The sequence below is a fragment of the Hyperolius riggenbachi genome, chromosome 6, assembly GCF_040937935.1.
Source record: "Hyperolius riggenbachi isolate aHypRig1 chromosome 6, aHypRig1.pri, whole genome shotgun sequence".
NCBI classification, from domain to species: Eukaryota; Metazoa; Chordata; class Amphibia; order Anura; family Hyperoliidae; genus Hyperolius; species Hyperolius riggenbachi.
This window is the reverse complement of record NC_090651.1, coordinates 360946817-360967908: the sequence shown is the minus strand read 5'-3', so window position 1 is coordinate 360967908 and position 21092 is coordinate 360946817. Positions and strand designations below refer to the sequence as shown.

General features: G+C 42.7%; 1 protein-coding gene across 1 annotated transcript; it reads left to right on the top strand.

The window, feature by feature from the left end:
- Positions 1 to 7051: 7051 nt before the first annotated feature.
- Positions 7052 to 8926, top strand: LOC137522264 (piggyBac transposable element-derived protein 4-like). Its single transcript, XM_068242293.1, has one exon. The coding sequence runs from the start codon at positions 7052 to 7054 to the stop codon at positions 8924 to 8926; it is 1875 nt and encodes a 624-aa protein (XP_068098394.1).
- Positions 8927 to 21092: the final 12166 nt, after the last annotated feature.

The window sequence follows — 21092 nt, the reverse complement described above, 5'->3', positions numbered from 1 at the left end:
ATATACTTCTCACTACAGTTCCCCTTTAAAGGGGCACTATGGCGAAAAATTGTCAAATTTAAAATATGTGCAAATAGACAAATAAGAAGTACGTTTTTTTCCAGAGTAAAATGAGCCATAAATTACTTTTCTCCTATGTTGCTGTCACTTACAGTAGGTAGTAGAAATCTGACAGAAGTGACAGGTTTTGGACTAGTCCATCACTTCATAGGGGATTCTCAGCAAGGCTTTCATTCTTTATAAGGATATTCCCGAAAAAGGAATTAAACAATGATGCTGGCCAGCCCTGCTCGCTACACAGTTTTTTGGCAGTTGGACAGAGTAACTGCCATTCACTAAGTGCTTTTGAAAATAAATAAATCCCTGAGAATCCCCCATGAGAAGATGGCCTGAAGGAAGCCACTGCCTCACAATTGTCTCCCTCTGTTTACTGTTCAGTTAGTTTTATTCTCTTTGTTCCATCCATAAATACATGTTTGACACTCTGAGACAGATTGCAATTTATGCAGCAGCATTCTATACGAGGGTGTGTAATTGTGCTTTGAACTTTATTATATACAGTTATAGCTGGACTTTGATTGTATTTCCATTATACAGGATACAGTCAGGGAGGACACAACCTTACCTAACCTGATCACTACAGAAAGTCCTCCGCTGTGTTTGGATTAGAGCTTCTGCTTCAAGACGCTGTGAATTTGAGGAATCTCTCATCGTGGTTTTTTAATTGTTCACTATCTGAAAAAGCTATGCTCTCCTTACATATTTTTCTCTTCTCTGGCCAGAGTTTCTTTGGCCGGATAGTGTAATGGTTCAGGGCTCTGTGACCTGGACTCAAATCTCAGCTCTTCCTGTTTATTAAGCCACTATTCAGTAAGGAGGCCTTGGGCAAGACTTCCTAACACTGCTACTGCCTACTGAGCGTGCCCTAGTGGCTGCAGCTCAAGCGCTTTGGGTCTACCGGGAGAAAAGTGCAGTATAAATGTTATTTGCTTTGTCTGGCTAGCACAGAACTACAAACTGAATCGGCACAACTAGAAAGGGACTTTCCGCAGCTGGGCTGATGACAAACTTAAAGTTCTGAGCCAAAACTTTCACTCTGATGGAAATGACAGGGCATAGGATCCGCGGCTACGGGCCAGAACTGTATTCCAGCGGCTGCAGCCTCTCTACGCGTTTCGGATGACAGCGCTCTGAAATAATGGTAAGCTCAGCGCACTGTGTGACATCAGGGTGGCTGCAGTAATAATGACACCTGCATTTGGGGGTCCAACTGCAACACACAGGACCCTCCCCCACCCCCTTCAGCAAAAATACGACCCCTCATTCGCTGTAGCCAGGCAGAGCTGGTTCTAGCTGCTATGGTTAGTAATGAGCACAAATTCTGCTTAGGCCAGGTTCACATCTGCATTTTTTGCGGAGCCGGCCGTACGAATCCAGCCATCTGGATCCTGGAAAATGGTCCGTTTTTACAGCCAGTGTGCTGTACAACGTCCGTATTCCATAGGTTCCTTTTGTGCTGCAAAACCTTCCGTTTCCGTTCCGCTGAGCGAAATGGTCCGGAAAATTGGGTCCTGCTGCATTTTTTTGTCTGTTCAGCGGAACGGACCACGGAACCGTACAACCGCTTCCGTTGGCAAAAGCTAATGTGAACCGAGCCTTAGTCGTAATTCTGCTTCGCAATTGGCAATTACGATGCAAAATTTTAATGAGAAGTTTCGGGAAAATCCGTACTAAATTTTGCATGTAAACTTAATCCGTAATTTTGCATAATTTTTGCATCGGAAATGTTGGAAATTATCTATCGAACCATCTACATGCCAAAAAATCTCATGGTGTATTCCCAGCATTAGTCACAGAACTGCATTTACCGTGTGGTAGAGGTAGGTCTAATTATGGGAGGTAAAAGACATGCAAACACGCACCTTATTTTACTTCAGAATTCAAGTGTGAGGTATTTTACCACAAAATACCGCACATTTTTAGTCGAGAATTACCTGAGGTAAAACTTTACTTAAACTATCAGAATTCAAAAGTTGGTTTACCTCATGAGGTAAATTCAATTCCATGAGGTAATTATCAACTAAACGCTACCAGAATTGAGCCCATTGTAACAACGTTGGAATATAAACAAACACAGTGTAACAAGTGAAAAGAAGCTCTCTGTGAAGCTCGACACACACAGAGTTCAGAATAGCTCATTAGAAGATGTTAATATATAATAAAAAGCAGTTTGAATAAAATGCAATGGCAGCTTTCAGAGCAGATAGACTACACTTTGGAAACTTGTAATTTGTAAACAGACAATATATTACTTATGCACAAAAGCAAATATGATAACTGTATGAGTAAAAAAAACTAGAAAAACTTTAACGTCGCACTGTGAACGTCCCATAGGATTATCATTGCAGTGCGGAAAGCTGCGTTACAAGACTTTATAACACAGCTCCGCAACGTGCCACTGTGAATGCGACCTAAATCTACTTTGCAAATATTAAAACATAAAATAAAATCATGGGATATCTAAAAAGGTAGGTTAGGAGTAGGAAGATAGATACAAGGGTTTATTTCATCAGTTAATTTTTTTACCTTGAGTTCACCTTAAAGGGGAACTGAAGAGAGAGGGATATGGAGGCTGCCATGTTTATTTCCGTTTAAGCAATACAAGTTGCCTGGCAGCCCTGCAGATCCTCTGCCTCTAATACCATTAGCCATAGCCCCTGAACAAGCATGCAGCATATCAGGTGTTTCAGACTTCAAAGTCAGATCTGACAAGACTAGCTGCATGCTTGTTTCTGGTGTTATTCAGATACTACTGCAGAGAAATAGACCAGCAGGGCTGCCAGGCAACTAGTATTGCTTAAAAGGAAATAAATATGGCAGCCTCCGTATACCTCTTACTTCAGTTCCCCTTTAAGGCACTGTTGATGCAACGGTTTATTGCCATATGTGTATATGTTTATTTTTTCCTCTTTTTTTGTAGGACAAGTGTCATTGCTAAAAGAAGCTTACTGTTGCTTACAACAATGGCTGGTGCTGCTGCTGCTTCTGCTGATGTGAAAATGGAGGTGATGTGTGCGTGTGAATTTGTCAGGAAATTTACACTAATCCAGTGACCCTACTATGTGTGTGGACACAGCTACTGCCTGGACTGCACCACTAAGACATTTGACAGTCAGGAGGACTTTCTGTCAGGAGAATATTTCTGTCCAGAATGCTTCCGTCATTATTACAAGAGACCAGAACTAAAGAGAAACCATAGGTTAAATAATATTGCCAACAGCATCAAAACTGATGACCTGGACAGCAGACTGTGCCCCATCCACAAGAGGGCACTGGAGTATTACTGCACTGTGGACTCTCTGTGCATCTGTGGACATTGCCTTGCCTCAGGTCACAGAGGACATGATGCGGAACCTTTGGATGAGGCTTTACAGGGAATAAAACTAGCAATGAATAATATTCAGAGCAAGCTGTCTTCAAAGAGAGAGCAGAATGATAAAAGATTCCAGAAACTAGAAGAACACAAGAGAAAAGTGCACAGAGGAACAAGAGATGTTGAAGAGAGGGTCAATGTCCAGATGAGACACTTCAAGAGGCAGATGGAAGACCTTGAGGAGAAAATCAAAGCTGACATCTCCAAGCAGGAAACAGAGTTTTCCAATCCCGTATCCGACCTCATCCGACAGCTGGAGCAGAAAAATATTGAACTAGACAAAAAGATTCTCTATGTTGACAAGCTGTTTATCAAAACTGATCCATTATCGGCCTTAGAAGCACAGAGATCCCCAGAATTTTAGGTCATTATGGAGGAATGTAATGAAGACAGTGAGTTTGATCATAACCAGGTTCTTGGTGAAGATGATCTGGATGAGGAGATGGTCCTACAGACTTTGAATATGAGACTTTCGGATATTGTTGCTGAAGCTACAAGTAAAATTCAATTGGAGGAGAATCAGAATATTTCACCAAGCATCCTACTAATATAATAAATGGGAAAGTTCGGATGTTTGGATGTTTGGATGTTTGGATGTTTGTTACTCGATCACGCAAAAACGGCTGAACGGATTTGAATGAAAACAAACTTTCAAAAGTAAGGAAAAAAGAAGCAGACTGGCACTGCGATCGTGGGATTAGCTTGGAGGCAATTCAATCAAGAGGAATCAGGGTATTTGCCTCCTGTGTGCTCGGGATGCTGAAGCAAACATCAAATGTACATATAGCAAGAAGATTTAACCATCCGGCACTACATATCAGAGTTAAGCATATTTGTCATTTATTGTATCCATTCATCTGGTCAAACAGACAGGTCCATTAGTTTCATACATGCAATGACATACCCTTACTGTTCCTAGCTGTGGGGCAGTGTGGGAGCAGCGATCCACCTGACAGCTGTTTCGCTCTAAGCTGAGCTTCTTCCGAGGCTCCGTGCTGGAGCCTCGGAAGCCTCGGAAGAAGCTCAGCTTAGAGCGAAACAGCTGTCAGGCGGACTGCTGCTCCCACACTGCCCCACAGCTAGGAACAGTAAGGGTATGTCATTGCATGTATGAAACTAATGGACCTGTCTGTTTGACCAGATGAATGGATACAATAAATGACAAATATGCTTAACTCTGATATGTAGTGCCGGATGGTTCAATCTTCTTGCTATATGGATTTGAATGAAATTTGGCACACACATACTACATTACCTGAAATAAAGTATAGGATACTTTTTATTCCCATAACCAAAAAGAGACAAATACAAATTTCACTGGAAAATGTAAACTGCAGCCATACACTGTTACACTGGAGGTGTGTTTAGCTTCTAAGGGTACAATGGTTAATTTGCATATATTCAGCAGTGGTGCTCTGGGAGACATCTCAAGCTCACTCCAACCTGGATTATCGCAAATTCTTTCTGTTTTAAGAAAGCAAACTTTTGTTTTTCTTAACATCTTAGTAAGGGGGCTTTTAGGACTATTGTAGTCCCTTACACACTCCAATGAGTTCTGGGTCACCATGAGCTTGCTGGTTAGTCTGTGCCTCTCGGATTTACAAGCCCTACTCCATAGAGCCAAATTAATCCATGCCATGCAGTGATGAGGATCAAACAATCCAAAACAGTCTGTATGCAAGTTGGATTATTATGGCTCTGTACAAATTAACAAGCTGACACATCATTGCATTCCAGCGGTTCTGGAGGTGTGTTTAGCTTCTAAGAGTAACAATTGGTAACTTGCATATATTCAGCAGTGATGCAATGGGAGACATCTCAAGCTCACTCCAACCTGAATTATCGCAAATTTGTTCTGTGTTAAGAAAGCAAACTTTTGTTTTTCTTACACTGTTAATGGTAGGGTTCTCAAACTTTGCACAGTTGGTTGATTTGCAAGGGGAATATTTCTGCCATTCTTGCACTGTTAATGGCACAAGCCTCAAACCTGGTACAGTTGACCATTGGGTGACTGGGGTTAAATATTTAGAAAAGGGGTGGGGCCACAAACAGCGAATCAGATGTGTTTCATTTCAATGAAAATTATTCATGCCAAAGACCACAAATCTCACAAACTTGGTCATTGACTATTGACAATTGTGTGTTAGGGTTAGAAAAAGTGGCCACAGCCAACAGCAGTCAAATACATACCCGGGAAACATTAGGACATCAGTGGGTGGAGAAAAATACAAATTTCACTGCTAGAATGTAAACTGAAATTTGGCACACACATAGTACATTACCTGGAATAAAGTATAGGATACTTTTTATTCCCATAACCAAAAAGGGGGCGGAGACAAATACAAATTTCACTGGAAAATGTAAACTGCAGCCATTCTTAGGCCTCTTGCACACTGCAAGTGATTCCGATTCAGATTCCGCTTTTTAATCAGTTTTTGCATCCGATTCAGATTCTGATTTGCAGTTTGCTCCCTGCACACTGCAAATCGAAATCTGAATCGGATGTAAAAACTGATTAAAAAGCGGAATCTGAATCGGAATCACTTGCAGTGTGCAAGAGGCCTTACACTGTTACACTGGAGGTGTGTTTAGCTTCTAAGGGTAGAATGGTTAATTTGCATATATTCAGCAGTGGTGCCTGGGAGACATCTCAAGCTCACTCCAACCTGAATTATAGCAAATTCTTTCTGTTTTAAGAAAGCAAACTTTTGTTTTTCTTAACCACTTTCGGATTTCTGCCACGTATATACACGCCCCTGTTGAATTCATCAGCAGATAAGGGGCGTGTATATACGCTCCGCGCTGTTTATCTCCGCTGTGTGCGATCGAGGACGCGCATGCGCGCGCACCCGTGTCCGTCCTGCCGCTCGGCTGTTAGAGAACGGGAACTAAGTTCCCTACAGCCGCTACTGTGCCCCAGTATAGTACGATCACTGCCAAAGGCAATGGCAGTGATCGTAATCACAAATGTAAACATGCTCGCTGTCAGGGGGAGATCGCAGGCACGATCGTGCACGCGCATGCGCGTGAATGCGCGTGCACCTGCCGGGCACTGATTGGCTGTGGTTGTTGAGAGGGAACTCTTGTTCCCTTAAGCCAATCACAGTGCATTTAGAATTGAATGATTGCTGCCATAGCCAATGGCAGTGATCATTCATAAAAAGTTTGTAAACATGTTACAAACTATCTCTTGCTGTAATAGTTACTGAGATCACTCGTGAGAGAGATCTCAGATAACTTGACCTGCAAGAGATTGAGGTTAGCAACATTTAATATAAACTGATCTGATCCTGACCCTGATCTGCCCATTAACCCCTTCCCTCCCTTGTCAGTCCAATTGTCACTCCAATTTATTGGACACCTGTCACTCACTTCAGTGGGTATACACTTTAGTGGTATATATATATATATATATATATATATATATACACTGCAGATCTATATACCCTATATCCCATATATATATATATATATATATATATATATATATATATATATATATATATATATATATATATATATATATATATATAAATACACCGCAGTGTGTTTTTTCACCCTAACTGCCATCTTATTGGAAAAGAAAACTTTTTCCCTGCCTCACTTCGCTTAGTAAAGATGGCAAAGAGGCTTTATACAGCAGCCCAGGCAGCCGCCATGCTGCAAGATGACAGCAGCAGCAGCAGCGAAGGGGAAGAAATTGAGGAGTCAGATAGTGACTGGCTGCCTTCAGCGGACACTGACTCTCTTTCAGAGAGTGACTCAGAATCTGACATCTCAGAGTCTGATGATGAGCAACCAACATCCCGGGGTGCCATCAGAGAGGAGAGATATGATAGTGACACCGACACTGCACCAGAAGAGGAATCAGAAGGGGAATCACCAGTAGCTATCACCAGCCATGAGAACGTCAGAGGTCAGAGGGCTGCCAGGCCAAGGCAGAGCATTCCAGCGAGGGCAGCACAGCTACCCTATGAGCTCAGTCACCCCCAGTGGTCACCCTCTAATATGGAGGTCCCTACTATCCCTCCCTTTACAGCCAGGAGTGGAATTCTAGTGGACACTGCCAATATGCAGCCAATAGATCTTTTGAGTCTGTTCATGCCAGAGACCTTCCTTCAATATATTTGCGAACAGACAAATATATACGCCCACCAAAGAATTGGGGAAAATCCCACCTCACATTTTGCGGCAAACTGGATACCCACAAGTATCCCTGAGCTAAAGGTCTTCTTGGGCTTGACCTTCAACATGGGCCTTTGTCATAAACCAGAGCTACACCACTACTGGTCCAAAGACCCCATTCACTGTATGCCCATTTATTCCGCCACCATGCCTAGACGCCGGTACCAAATGTTGCTTAGCTGCATGCACTTCGTCAACAATGACGAGCAACTCCCCTCTGACGACCCAGCCTATGACCGGCTATTCAAATTGCGGCCCCTCGTCAATCATTTTAATAAGACCTTCCAGGAGACCTATATACCATCACAACAAATCGCAATCGATGAGTCCCTAGTCCCATTCCATGGAAGACTAGGGATCAAGCAATATATACCCAGCAAGCGGTCACGTTATGGAGTGAAGCTCTACAAGCTGTGTGAGAGCGGGAGTGGATACACCTTTTCATTTAAGATCTATGAGGGAAAGGACAGCTTGATCGAGCCAGCTGGATGCCCTCCCTACATGGGTACTAGTGAAAGAATTGTCCTTGACTTGCTGAACCCTCTACTCCATCAAGGGTACCACCTGTATGTGGACAATTTTTACAGCAGCGTCCCTTTATTTAAATATTTATTTTCTGCTCAGACACCAGCCTGCGGGACTGTTAGGGCAAACAGGAAAGGGCTGCCACCGCAGGTCCTGACTAAAAAGTTAACAAGTGGGGAGACCTACAGCAACCGCAATAATGAACTGCTGGCGCTAAAATTTAAGGACAAAAGGGATGTCTTCATTTTGACCACAATCCACTCCGAGGCTACGACACCAGTCGTGTCTCGTAGAGTGACCGTCAACAAACCAGTGGCTATTGTGGACTACAATAGATTCATGGGGGCAGTAGATTTGGCCGACCAGGTGCTTGCTCCATACAGGATTGACAGAAAAAGGAAGGCCTGGTATAAAAAGGTGGCACTGTATCTGATGCAGGTTTCCATCCATAATGCCTTTCTCATCTACAAGAAAGCAGGCAACGGGGGCACTTTCCTCAAATTTCAGGAGCAGGTGATAACATCACTCATATTCCAGTCTGGACAACCGGCCATGAACCCAGACCTACTCGTTTCTGAAGATGTGATCCGACTTCACGCAAGGCATTTTCCTGCCCCACTTCCCCCTACTACATCAAAGCAGCATCCACAAAAACGATGCAAAGTTTGCCGCAGAAATGGAGCAAGAAGAGACACAAGATACCATTGTCCTCAGTGTCCATCAAAAGCAGCATTGTGCCTTGTTCCCTGCTTTGAAGTGTATCATACAGTCTTCCGCTATTAGTTTTTTTTTTTTTTTTCTTAACTCTGTTAGGTTTGGTTCACACTGCAATATTTTTGGTGTTGGTTGAAATGCTGAGTGATTTGAAAAGCTCTTGCTAATGCATTGCTAGGAATGATTTTTATATAATCACACTGCTCAAGTGAGAACACACATATAGCATTACATTAGCAAGTGCTAGTGTACCAGAGCTGTATTACAGTAAAGGTTTTATACATACCCGGGGCTTCCTCCTGCCCCATGCGCACGGATCGCTCCCACACCACCATCCTCAGTCTTCTCCATCTTCTGTACCGGGTCCTGTTAGTTCAGCCAGTCGCGGCCAGTCTGCGCAGGAGAAGAGCACCCTCTATGTATCTCTCCAGCGGCTGCTGGAGAGATACACAAAGAGCGCACTTCACTTACGTCAGACTGGCCGCGATTGGTTGAACTTACGGGGACCCGGTACAGAAGACGGAGAAGACTGAGGATGGTGATGTGGGAGCGATCCGTGCGCATGGGGCAGGAGGAAGCCCCGGGTATGTATAAAACATTTACTGTAATACAGCTCTGGTACACTAGCACTTGCGAATGTAATGCTATATGTGTGTTCTCACTTGAGCAGTGTGATTATATAAAAATCATTCATAGCAATGCATTAGCAAGAGCTTTTCAAATCACTTAGCATTTCAACCAACACTTTAATATTGCAGTGTGAACTAACCCTTAGTGTTTTTTTTTTTTTGCTTTGTTTTTTTTTGCTCTTTCACTGGACATTTTGTTTTTTTACTGGTCTTTACTTGACCTTCTGGATGTGACCTCTGGCATGACTGACTGGAATCTGACCACTGGCATGGCTACCAACCACCTTCTGACCACTGGCATGGCTACCAACCACCTTCTGACCACTGGCATGGCTAACAACCACCTTCTGACCACTGGCATGGCTACCAACCACCTTCTGACCACCGGCATGGCTACCAACCACCTTCTGACTACTGGCATGGCTACCAACCACCTTCTGACCACTGGCATGGCTACCAACCACCTTCTGACCACTGGCATGGCTACCAACCACCTTCTGACCACTGGCATGGCTACCAACCACCACCTGACCACTGGCTTGGCTACCAACCACCTTCTGACCTCTGACATGGCTGCCGAACACCCTCTGATCTCTGACCATCTTCTGGCTTCCACGTGTCAACAGCTTCTTCAATGGTGAGTACCACTGTGTTTGTTTTTATGTTTAGATACCTTGCTGTAATCCCATGTAGTATGAGAACTTGCCCACACAATCTGTTAGCCCTCATACTATATGGATGTGGTCAAATTGACCAATCATTGGCCAAACAAAATTTAATGTTCACTTTAATTCTAAATGTTTGACTATTTATATGAGATATCATTTTAACCGTGACAAGCGAGAGAACAGAATTTGGGGTGTATTATTGTTGAGGCCTATGTTATATGCATTTTTTTTTTGCCCCGAAGTGAAAACAACTGTAAAAAAATAGCATTTTCAAAGTTATGATGCAATTTTAGCAAAACCAGATTTGTCAAACTGTTACACAATATGTATATCTGAGTAGGCCTGGGTCTCTAGTTTTCAGAATGGTGACATTTGTGACCTGTATAGAATGTTCTGAGACTCCAGGGGCTTTGCTAACAAAGAAAGGCTGTATTACTTTTGATGCAAAAAATGGCTTTGAAAAATCCAATGGTGCTACTTGTAGTTAACAGTGTGCCGTGTGCCCAAGAAGTTATCTAACTGTGTATATGATATATCATTTTAACCGTGACAAGCAAGAGAATAGAATTTGGGGTGTATTATTGTTGAGGCCTATGTTATATGCATTTTTTTTTTGCCCCGAAGTGAAAACAACTGTAAAAAAAATAGCATTTTCAAAGTTATGATGCAATTTTAGCAAAACCAGATTTGTCAAACTGTTACACAATATGTATATCTGAGTAGGCCTGGGTCTCTAGTTTTCAGAATGGTGACATTTGTGACCTGTATAGAATGTTCTGAGACTCCAGGGGCTTTGCTAACAAAGAAAGGCTGTATTACTTTTGATGCAAAAAATGGCCTTGAAAAATCCAATGGTGCTACTTGTAGTTAACAGTGTGCCGTGTGCCCAAGAAGTTATCTAACTGTGTATATGATATATCATTTTAACCGTGACAAGCAAGAGAATAGAATTTGGGGTGTATTATTGTTGAGGCCTATGTTATATGCATTTTTTTTTTGCCCCGAAGTGAAAACAACTGTAAAAAAATAGCATTTTCAAAGTTATGATGCAATTTTAGCAAAACCAGATTTGTCAAACTGTTACACAATATGTATATCTGAGTAGGCCTGGGTCTCTAGTTTTCAGAATGGTGACATTTGTGACCTGTATAGAATGTTCTGAGACTCCAGGGGCTTTGCTAACAAAGAAAGGCTGTATTACTTTTGATGCAAAAAATGGCCTTGAAAAATCCAATGGTGCTACTTGTAGTTAACAGTGTGCCGTGTGCCCAAGAAGTTATCTAACTGTGTATATGATATATCATTTTAACCGTGACAAGCAAGAGAATAGAATTTGGGGTGTATTATTGTTGAGGCCTATGTTATATGCATTTTTTTTTTGCCCCGAAGTGAAAACAACTGTAAAAAAATAGCATTTTCAAAGTTATGATGCAATTTTAGCAAAACCAGATTTGTCAAACTGTTACACAATATGTATATCTGAGTAGGCCTGGGTCTCTAGTTTTCAGAATGGTGACATTTGTGACCTGTATAGAATGTTCTGAGACTCCAGGGGCTTTGCTAACAAAGAAAGGCTGTATTACTTTTGATGCAAAAAATGGCCTTGAAAAATCCAATGGTGCTACTTGTAGTTAACAGTGTGCCGTGTGCCCAAGAAGTTATCTAACTGTGTATATGATATATCATTTTAACCGTGACAAGCAAGAGAATATAATTTGGGACATATTATGGCTGAGGCATATGTCATGTGAATTCTTTTTAGTCACAAACTGAATCAAAAGTAATAAAATTGTTGTTTTCCTATACTGTGTTCCAAAATAAAATACTTGTAAAAAAAAAAAAAAAAGGGACAGAATTGAAAAGAGAATACCAAAAAGTTACCTCAGGGACTCGGCTTTATAAATATGTATGCCATGAGGGTGTATTACTGTTAACTTTGCAAATAAGAGCTTGTAATAACTAATAGAGTACAATGAGAAAACAAAAAACACAAAATGGAAAAATACATCTTGATTTCCAAATAATATATTGTCGCCATACATTGTACTAGGAACATAATTTAAATGTTGGAATAACCAGGACAAATTAGACAATTAAATGTGTGGGCTTTACCTATGGTAACATTGTTTATTTTAAAACTATAGTGGATGGAAATTGAGAAATAGTGTATTTTTGTTTTTTTTTTCTCTTTTTCCCTTTAAAATGCATAGAAAATAAAGTAATTACTAAAAACAAATACCACCACCAAAAAGCCTAATTGGTGGCGAAAAAAACAAGATATAGATCATTTAGTTGTGATTAGTAGTGATACAATTATTGGGGAATGATTGGGAGGAGTGCAGACAGGTGACAAATGCTCTGGTTTTTAAGAGAAAAAACCTGTGGTAGGGAAGTGGTTAACATCTTAGTAAGGGGGCTTTTAGGACCATTGTAGTCCCTTACATACTCCAATGAGTTCTGGGTCACCATGAGCTTGCTGGTTAGTCTGTACCTCTAGGTGTTACAAGCCCTACTGCATAGAGCCAAATTAATCCATGCCATGCACTGATGAGGATCAAGAAATCCAAAACAGTCTGTATACATGTTGGGTTATTATGGCTCTGTACAAATTAACAAGCTGACACATCATTGCATTCCAGCAGATCTGGAGGTGTGTTTAGCTTTTAAGGGTAACAATGGTTAATTTTCATATGTTCAACAGTGATGCACTGGGTGACATTTTAAGCTCACTCCAACCTGAATTATCGCAAATTCTTTCTGTTTTAGGAAAGCAAACTTTTGTTTTTCTTACACTGTCAATGGTAGGGTTCTTAAACTTTGCACAGTTGGTCACTGGGTGACTGGGATTAATATTCAGAAAAGTGGGTGGAGCCTACAAAAGCTAATCAAAATTCACCTATTGATTTTCAAAGGAGTGGAGCCACAGCCAATTAGATTTATTTCATTTCAATGCCAATTATTGATGCCAAAGACCGCAAAGCTTACAAACTAGGTCATCCTTGAGTAATTGTGTGTTAGGATTAGAAAAAGTGGGCAGAGCTAACACTAGCCAATTACATACCCGGGCAACGCCGGGCGACCAGCTAGTATAATAAATGGGAAAGTTTGGATGTTTGGATGTTTGGATGTTTGGATGTTTGGATGTTTGGATGTTTGGATGTTTGTTTGGATGTTTGGATGTTTGGATGTTTGTTACTCGATCACGCAAAAATGGCTGAACGGATTTGAATGAAATTTGGCACACACATAGAACACTACCTGGAATAAAGTATAGGATACTTTTTATTCCCATAACCAAAAAGGGGGAGGAGACAAATACAAATTTCACTGGAAAATTTAAATTGCAGCCATTCTTACACTGTTAATGGCAGGGTTCTCAAACTTTGCACAGTTGGTCACTGGGTGACTGGGATTAATATTCAGAAAGGTGGGTGGTGTCTATAAAAGCCAATCAAAATTAACCTATTGATTTTCAAGGGGAATATTTACATTGCTGCCATTCTTGCACTGTTAATGGCACAAGCCTCAAACCTGGTACAGTTGATCATTGGGTGACTAGGGTTCCATTTCAGAAAGGGGGTGGAGCCACAAATAGCCAATTCAATTTGTTTCATTTCAATGCAAATTATTGATGCCAAACACCGCAAAGATCACAAACTTGGTAATTGAATAATTGTGTGTTAGGGTTAGAAAAGTAGGCACAGCCAACACCAGCCAAATACATAAATGGGCAACGCCGGGTCATAAGTGGGCGGAGACAAATACAAATTTTACTGTGAAAATGTAAACAGCAGCCATTCTTACACTGTTAATGATAGGGTTCTAAAACTTTGCACAGTTGGTTACTGGGTGACTGGGATTAATATTCAGAAAAGTGGGTGGAGTCTATAAAAGCCAATCAAAATTAACCTATTGATTTTCAAAGGGAATATTTACATTGCTGCCATTCTTGGACTGTTAATGGCACAAGCCTCAAACCTGGTACAGTTGATCATTGGGTGACTGGGGTTCAATTTCAGAAAGGGGGTGGAGCCACAAACAGCCAATTAGATTTGTTATATTCCAATGCAAATTATTGATGCCAAACACCGCAAAGCTCACAAACTTGGTAATTGAGTAATTGATTAATTGTGCGTTAGGGCTAGAAAAACGGGCACAGCCAACACCAGCCAAATACATAAGCGGGCAACGCCGGGTCATAAGTGGGCTGAGACAAATACACATTTTTCTGGGAAAATGTAAACAGCAGCCATTCTTACACTGTTAATGGTAGAGTTCTCAAACTTTGCACAGTTGATTACCGGGTGACTTGGGTTAATATTCAGAAAAGTGGGTGGAGCCTACAAAAGGCAATCAAAAATTAGCTATTTATTTTTCAGGGGAATATTTCATTGCTGCCATTCTTGCACTGTTAATGGCACGAGCCTCAAACCTGGTACAGTTGATCATTGGGTATTTGGGGTTTAAATTTATAAAAGGGGTGGAGCCACAAACAGCCAATATGAGTTGTTTCATTTTAATGCAGGTTATTGATGCCAAAGACAGCAAAGCTCACAAACTTGGTCATTGAGTAATTGATTAATTGTGTGTTAGGGTTAGGAAAAGTGGGCGCAGCCAGCACCTGCAAAATACATAATCAGGCAATGGCGGGTCATCAGTAGGCGGAGACAAATGCAAATTTCACTGAGAAAATGTAAACTGCAGCCATTCTTACACTTTTAATGGTAGGGTTCTCAAACTTTGCACAATTGGTCACTGGGTGACTGGGAGTAATATTCAGAGAAGTGGGTGGAGCCTACAAAAGCCAATCAAAATTAACCTATTGATTTTCAAGAGGGAATATGTAATTGCTACCATTCTTGCACTGTTAATGGCACAAGCCTTAAACTTGGTACAGTTGGTCATTGGGTGACTGGGGTTCAAATTCAGACAAAGGGGTGGAGCCACAAACAGCCAATCGGATTTGTTTAATCTCAATGCAAATTATTGATGCCAAAAACCGCAAAGTTTACAAACTTGGTTATTTAGTAATTGTGTGTTAGGGTTAGAAATAGTAGGCGGAGCCAACACCAGCCAAATACATACCTGAACAATGTTAGGAAATAAATGGGTGGAGAAAAATACAAATTTCACTGCGCAAATGTAAACTGCAGCCATTCTTACACTGTTAATGGTAGGGTTCTCAAACTTTGCACAGTTGGTCACTGGGTGACTGGGATTAATATTCAGAAAAGTGGGTGGAGCCTATAAAAGCCAATCAAAATCCACCTATTGATTTTTAAGGGGAATATTTAATTGCTGCCATTCTTGCACTGTTAATCACCTGTACCTGGTACAGTTGGCCATTGGGTGATTGGGGTTCAAATTCAGAAAAGGGGTAGAGCCACATCCAATCAGATTAATTTTATTTCATTGCAAATTATTGATGCCAAAGCTCACATACTTGGTCATTAAGTAATTGTGTGTTAGGGTTAGGAAAAGTGGGCAGAGCCAACACTAGCCAAATACATACCCGGGCAACGCCGGGCGTCCAGCTAGTATCTCATAATGATACTGGTATGGCTAAGGAAAGAACCACAAACCGTGAACCACCTATAGAAATGATTGTTCTTCAAAGAGAAGACCAGTCAAGGAGTCTTCCAACTCTTCTGAAGGACCTAGTCTCCCAACATGACAAAGACACTCCTTTCTCTCCTGATGTCCCCCTATCTCTAGCAACCTCCCAACATTACTGCAAACAATTATCTCTTTCATCAGGGAAATCTTTGGTTGGAGAACCCCTCTAGAGTTTTCTTGGGGTGTAAACACTGCCTCCAATTATTTAAAGATCTCAGAAGATCTGAAAACTGTCTTCAGGTCGGACGTGCCTCTAAGACGTCCAGGGACTCCCAAGAGGTTTAAATGCCACCATCAGGTGATGAGCATTAAGGGGTTTATCGCTGGGACACATCGTTGTGAGTTGGAGATCAGCAGGCAGAATGTTAGGCAAAATTACTGGGCAGTAGGTATGTGCTACCCTAGTATAGTTCAGGAGCCCAACTCTCGTTTAGGACAAAACAGACAATCCTGGGGATTGCGATGCAAATGGGTGTGATACTCCTTGAAACACGATGAACAACGAATCGATCTACAGGGAAAACCTTCATCACAAAGGATCAGAATTTAATTGAATTACAAGACCGGTCACATGTCCTTCTATGAGCTGGGAGACAACATCAGACACTTGCACACCTTCACTGCCACCTTTACTGAGCCCCTCCATCTTATCGTCAATTTTGGGACTGCTAAATGGATTCGAATAAACTCATAAAAAGAAACTTTAGACTTTTTCAGGGTTTTGCAAAAACACACAAATATGTTCCCAATTTTAAAGGAAACCTGTGAGGAAAAAAGTGCCCCAAATGGGTACAAAACATGCCCCCGCCCCCCCAGCAAAACTTTGATGAGGTCCCTTAATGTTCACAACCTTTTGGTGACCCTCTGTTTGAATACTGATCACCGATCCGTGTCCCCAGCAGAAACACCGAAGAGGCTTCAGTCTTTCTGCAAATAAAATTTTCCGCGTTCCCCTTGTGCTTCCGGTTAGCGAGAAGCACAAGGAGAAAAAAAAACTCAGTAAAACTACATCTACATATTTTTTGCATTACAACTTACACATATAATAACATTAAAAATTAACAGTTTATTTCCCACACCAAAATATTACCCAAATACAATTTTTAATGGAAAAAAAAATTACAATTGAAAAAAAAACATAAATAGTTACCTAAGGGTCTGAACTTTTTAAATATGCATTTGAAGGGGGTATGCTACGAACATTTTTTAAATTATAAGCTTGTAAATATTGATGGACGCAAAACGGAAAAAATGCACCTTTATTTTCAAATAAAATATTGGTGCCATACATTGTGATAGGGACAAAATTTAAATGGTGTCATAACCGCGACAAACAGGCAAATAAAATACATAGGTTTTAATTATGGTAGCATGGATTATTTTAAAGCTATAATGGACGAAAACTGAGAAATAATGAATTTTTTCCATTTTTTTCTTATTAATCCTGTTAAAATGCATTTATAAAAAAAATAATTCTTAGCAAAATGTACCACCAAAAGAAAACCTAATTAGTGGCTGAAAAAACAAGATATAGATGAATAAATTGTGTTAAGAAGTGATAAAGTTATTAGCGAATGAATGGTAGGTGAAAATTGCTCTGATGCATAAGCTGAAAAATCCCCGAGGGGTGAAATGCTTAAAGGAATACTTAAGTCTGCAAAAAAAATGACTTTTACTCACCCGGGGCTCCCCTCAGCCCCCTGCAGCTGAGCGGTGCCCTCGCCGTGTCCCTCCGATGCGCCTGGACTCGCCGGCGGCCACTTCAGGTTTGGCCGTCACCGGCCGACAGGCTGGGAACGTGGCTGATTAGCCACGTTCCTGGCCGCAATAGCATTATAGAGGGCGCTATTGCGGCCGGGAATGCGGGTAATCAGCCGCGTTCCCAGCCTGTCAAGCCGGAAGTGGCCGCCGGCGAGTCCAGACGCATCGGAGGGACACGGCGAGGGCACCGCTCAGCTGCAGGGGGCTGAGGGGAGCCCCGGGTGAGTAAAAGTCATTTTTTTTGCAGACTTAAGTATTCCTTTAATTGGGAACAGCTGTTTTAATCAACTCAACAAGTGAAAAACAGCAGCTCTCTGCAGTTGGTTTGTGGACAGTCATGGCTAAGACAAAGGAGGAGCTCAGTGAGGACCTGCAGCTGCGCATTGTGGTTGCTCACAAGTCAGGAAAGGGCTATAAGGCCATTTCTAAAAGTTTTCAAGTTCCAGTGGCTACAACGCAAAGTATTATTAAAAAATACAAGATGTTCTGCACTGTGGAAAACCTCAGAGGATGTGGTCTGAAGCCAAAAGTGACACTTGTGCTGGCCAGGAGGATAGTGAGAGAGGTGAAAAAGAATCCAAGGATCACCACTAAGGCCACCCTGATGAATCCGGGCTCTGCTGGTGGCAATGTCTCAAGGCAGACAATCCAATGGACACTGCACTCTGCGGGGTTCCATGGACGCAGACAGGGCAGTTTCTAGGCTAAAATGCACCCAGGGCAAGGGTGTAAAAAGTGTGCCCCCTATCCCCCCCCCCCCGCGGAGCCAGGTATAGGTGCCCGCAGTATAGGTTAGCCAGGTCCAGTTGCACTCAGTATAGATCCCCCCAGTATAGGTAGCCAGGAATAGGTACCCCAGTATAGGTAGCCAGCTATAGGTCCCCCCAGTATAGGTAGCCAGGCATAGGTGCCTCGGTATAGTTGCCCCCAGTATAGGTTAGCCAGGTAGGTGCCTCCAGTATAGGTAGCCAGTATAGTTGCCCCCAGTATAGGTTAGATAGGCAGGTGCCCCCGTTATAAGTTAGATAGGTAGGCGCCCCCAGTACAGGTTAGCTAGGTGGATGCCTCTAATATAGGTAGCCAGAATAGTTGCCCCCAGCCAGGAGTGCCTCTAGCCATTTTGTCACTCCAGGCGAGAAAACCTGTGGCGCCCCCGCATAATCGTAATTTAGAATCGTTTCACCAGAAAATAATCGTAATGTGGCAGTGTTTCACCAGAAAATACACTTATTGCAGCAGCAATTTTTCACCAGAATTCAATCGTAAGGCGGCAGCATTTTGTAAGAAAATAATCGTAATGTGGAATCGTTTCACCAGAAAATAATTGTAATGGGGAAACGTTATGTCAGAAAATAATCGTAACGCGGAAGCGTTTCACCAGAAAATACATGTAATCCGGGCAGAGGGAAAGAGAAGAGGGGGAGAGGCAGCATAAGATGAAAGAGGGGGCAGAGGAACAAAGAGGGGGATGGAGAGACAGCATAAGATGGAAGAGGGGGCAGAGGAACAGAGAGGGGTAGAGACAGCATAAGATGGAAGAGAGTCCAGAGGAACAGAGAGGGGAAAGGAAAGAGACAGCATAAGATGGAAGAGGGGGCAGAGGAACAGAAAGGGGTAGAGACAGCATAAGATGGAAGAGAGTCTAGAGGAACAAAGAGGGGAAAGGAAAGAGACAGCATAAGATGGAAGAGGGGGCAGAGGAACAGAGAGGGGTAGAGACAGCATAAGATGGAAGAGAGTCCAGAGGAACAGAGAGGGGAAAGGAAAGAGACAGCATAAGATGGAAGAGGGGGCAGAGGAACAGAGAGGGGGGAGGGAGAGACAGCACTAAAGCACAGGTTTACAGCTTTACCAGCCTACAGCCTAACCAGCTTTTAAAGAAAACTAGAATCAAAAGAGCAGGGCACATTCTACCAGTTATAACAGTAATGGGAGTCTGCACACAGGACAGGAAGTGTTCTCAGCATACCTCCTCTTCTGCCTGTGCATGCAGCTTATCATCTCTGGAGCAGAAACTTCCTGGCTCCCGGAGCTGTGTTGATGTCTTGTGTGGGGGGCGGGGCTACAACAGGACACTTCACATTCTTCTCTCCATGACTGCATCTGCCCCCTTGCTGTCTCGCTCCAGTGTCTGTGTGCAGGGGGTCAGACTGTCTGGGGCATAAGCTGGCTGGCTGCTGGCTCCTGGTTTGACTGGCAGGGGGCGGAGTTAAAGGCTGGGCCAGACGAGGTAAACACTTTACCCGTGTGGCTACTGAGAAGAAGGGGCGCGGCTTTAAAGGAGGAGCCTGACGGAGAAGAGCAGTATTAATTGCTCTATTGGCTGGGGAGAAGGAGGGGGCGTCTATGGAGGTGGAGGCACTGCTGAGCACATGGGGTAGCGTGCCAAGCACCGGAGTCGGGAGGTTATATTATATATTTAAAAAAAAAACATGGTCTCGGTAGCAGCAGCGGGGGAATGCGCCTGACCACCTCATGTCGCCCCAGGCAACCGCCTATACTTGCCTGGTGGGTGAGACGCCCCTGCCCCCAGCATAGGTTAGATAGGTAGATGCCCCCTAGTATAGGTTAGTTAGGTAGGTGCCTCCAATATAGGTAGCCCGTATAGTTGCCACCAGAATAGGCTAGCTAGGTAGGTAGGTGCTCCCAATACAGGTTAGATAAGTAGATGTCCCCAGTATAGGTTAGATAGGTAGCTGCCCCCCAGTATAGGTTAGATTGGTAGCTGCTCCCCAGTATAGGTTAGATAGGTAGCTGCCCCTCAGTCAGGGGCGTCTCACCCACCAGGCAAGTATAGGCGGTTGCCTGGGGCGACATGAGGTGGTCAGGCGCATTCCCCCGCTGCTGCTACCGAGACCATGTTTTTTTTTAAAATCTATATATATAAAATCGGATGTATGTGTGTGTGTGTGTGTGTGTGTGTGTATGTGTGTGTGTGTGTATGTGCCGCGATCACTCGAAAACCCCTTGACCGATTTGAACGAAACTTGGTATACAGGTTCCTTACTACCTGGGATGATAGGTTCTGGGGGTCTCGCGGCCCCCCTGCCCACCTGGGCGGAGCTACAAACAGCAAATCAGATTCCACCCATTCAAGTCAATGGAAAAAATGTAAAAGGCTGCCATTCTCACAGTAATCAAGCCAGAGTCCCCACACTTGGCACAGTTGGTCACTTGGTGACCGAGGTTACAAATCCAGGAAAAGCGGGTGGAGCATAAAACAGCCAATCAAAATTCAGCCATTCCTTTTAAATGGGAAAAAATGCAGCCATTCTTACACTGTTAATCGCAGGGTTCTCAAACTTGCCACACTTCGCCACTGGGTGAATAAGATTAAGATTTTGGAAAGTGGGTGGAGCCTACAACAGCCAATCAAAATTCACCTATTGCGTTTAAAGGGGAATATTTAAACTGCTGCCATTCTTACACTGTTTATGGCAGAGGCTTCAGACTTGCTGCAGTCAGTCATTAGGTGACTGGGGTCCAAATTCACTAAAGGGGCGGGGCCACAAACAGCCAATCAGATTTCTTTGCTGGATAAACTGCTTCCATTCACACAAT

Coding starts and splice junctions, on each gene's coding strand:
- LOC137522264 (XM_068242293.1), top strand. CDS start 7,052: ATGGCAAAGAGGCTTTATACAGCAGCCCAGGCAGCCGCCATGCTGCAA.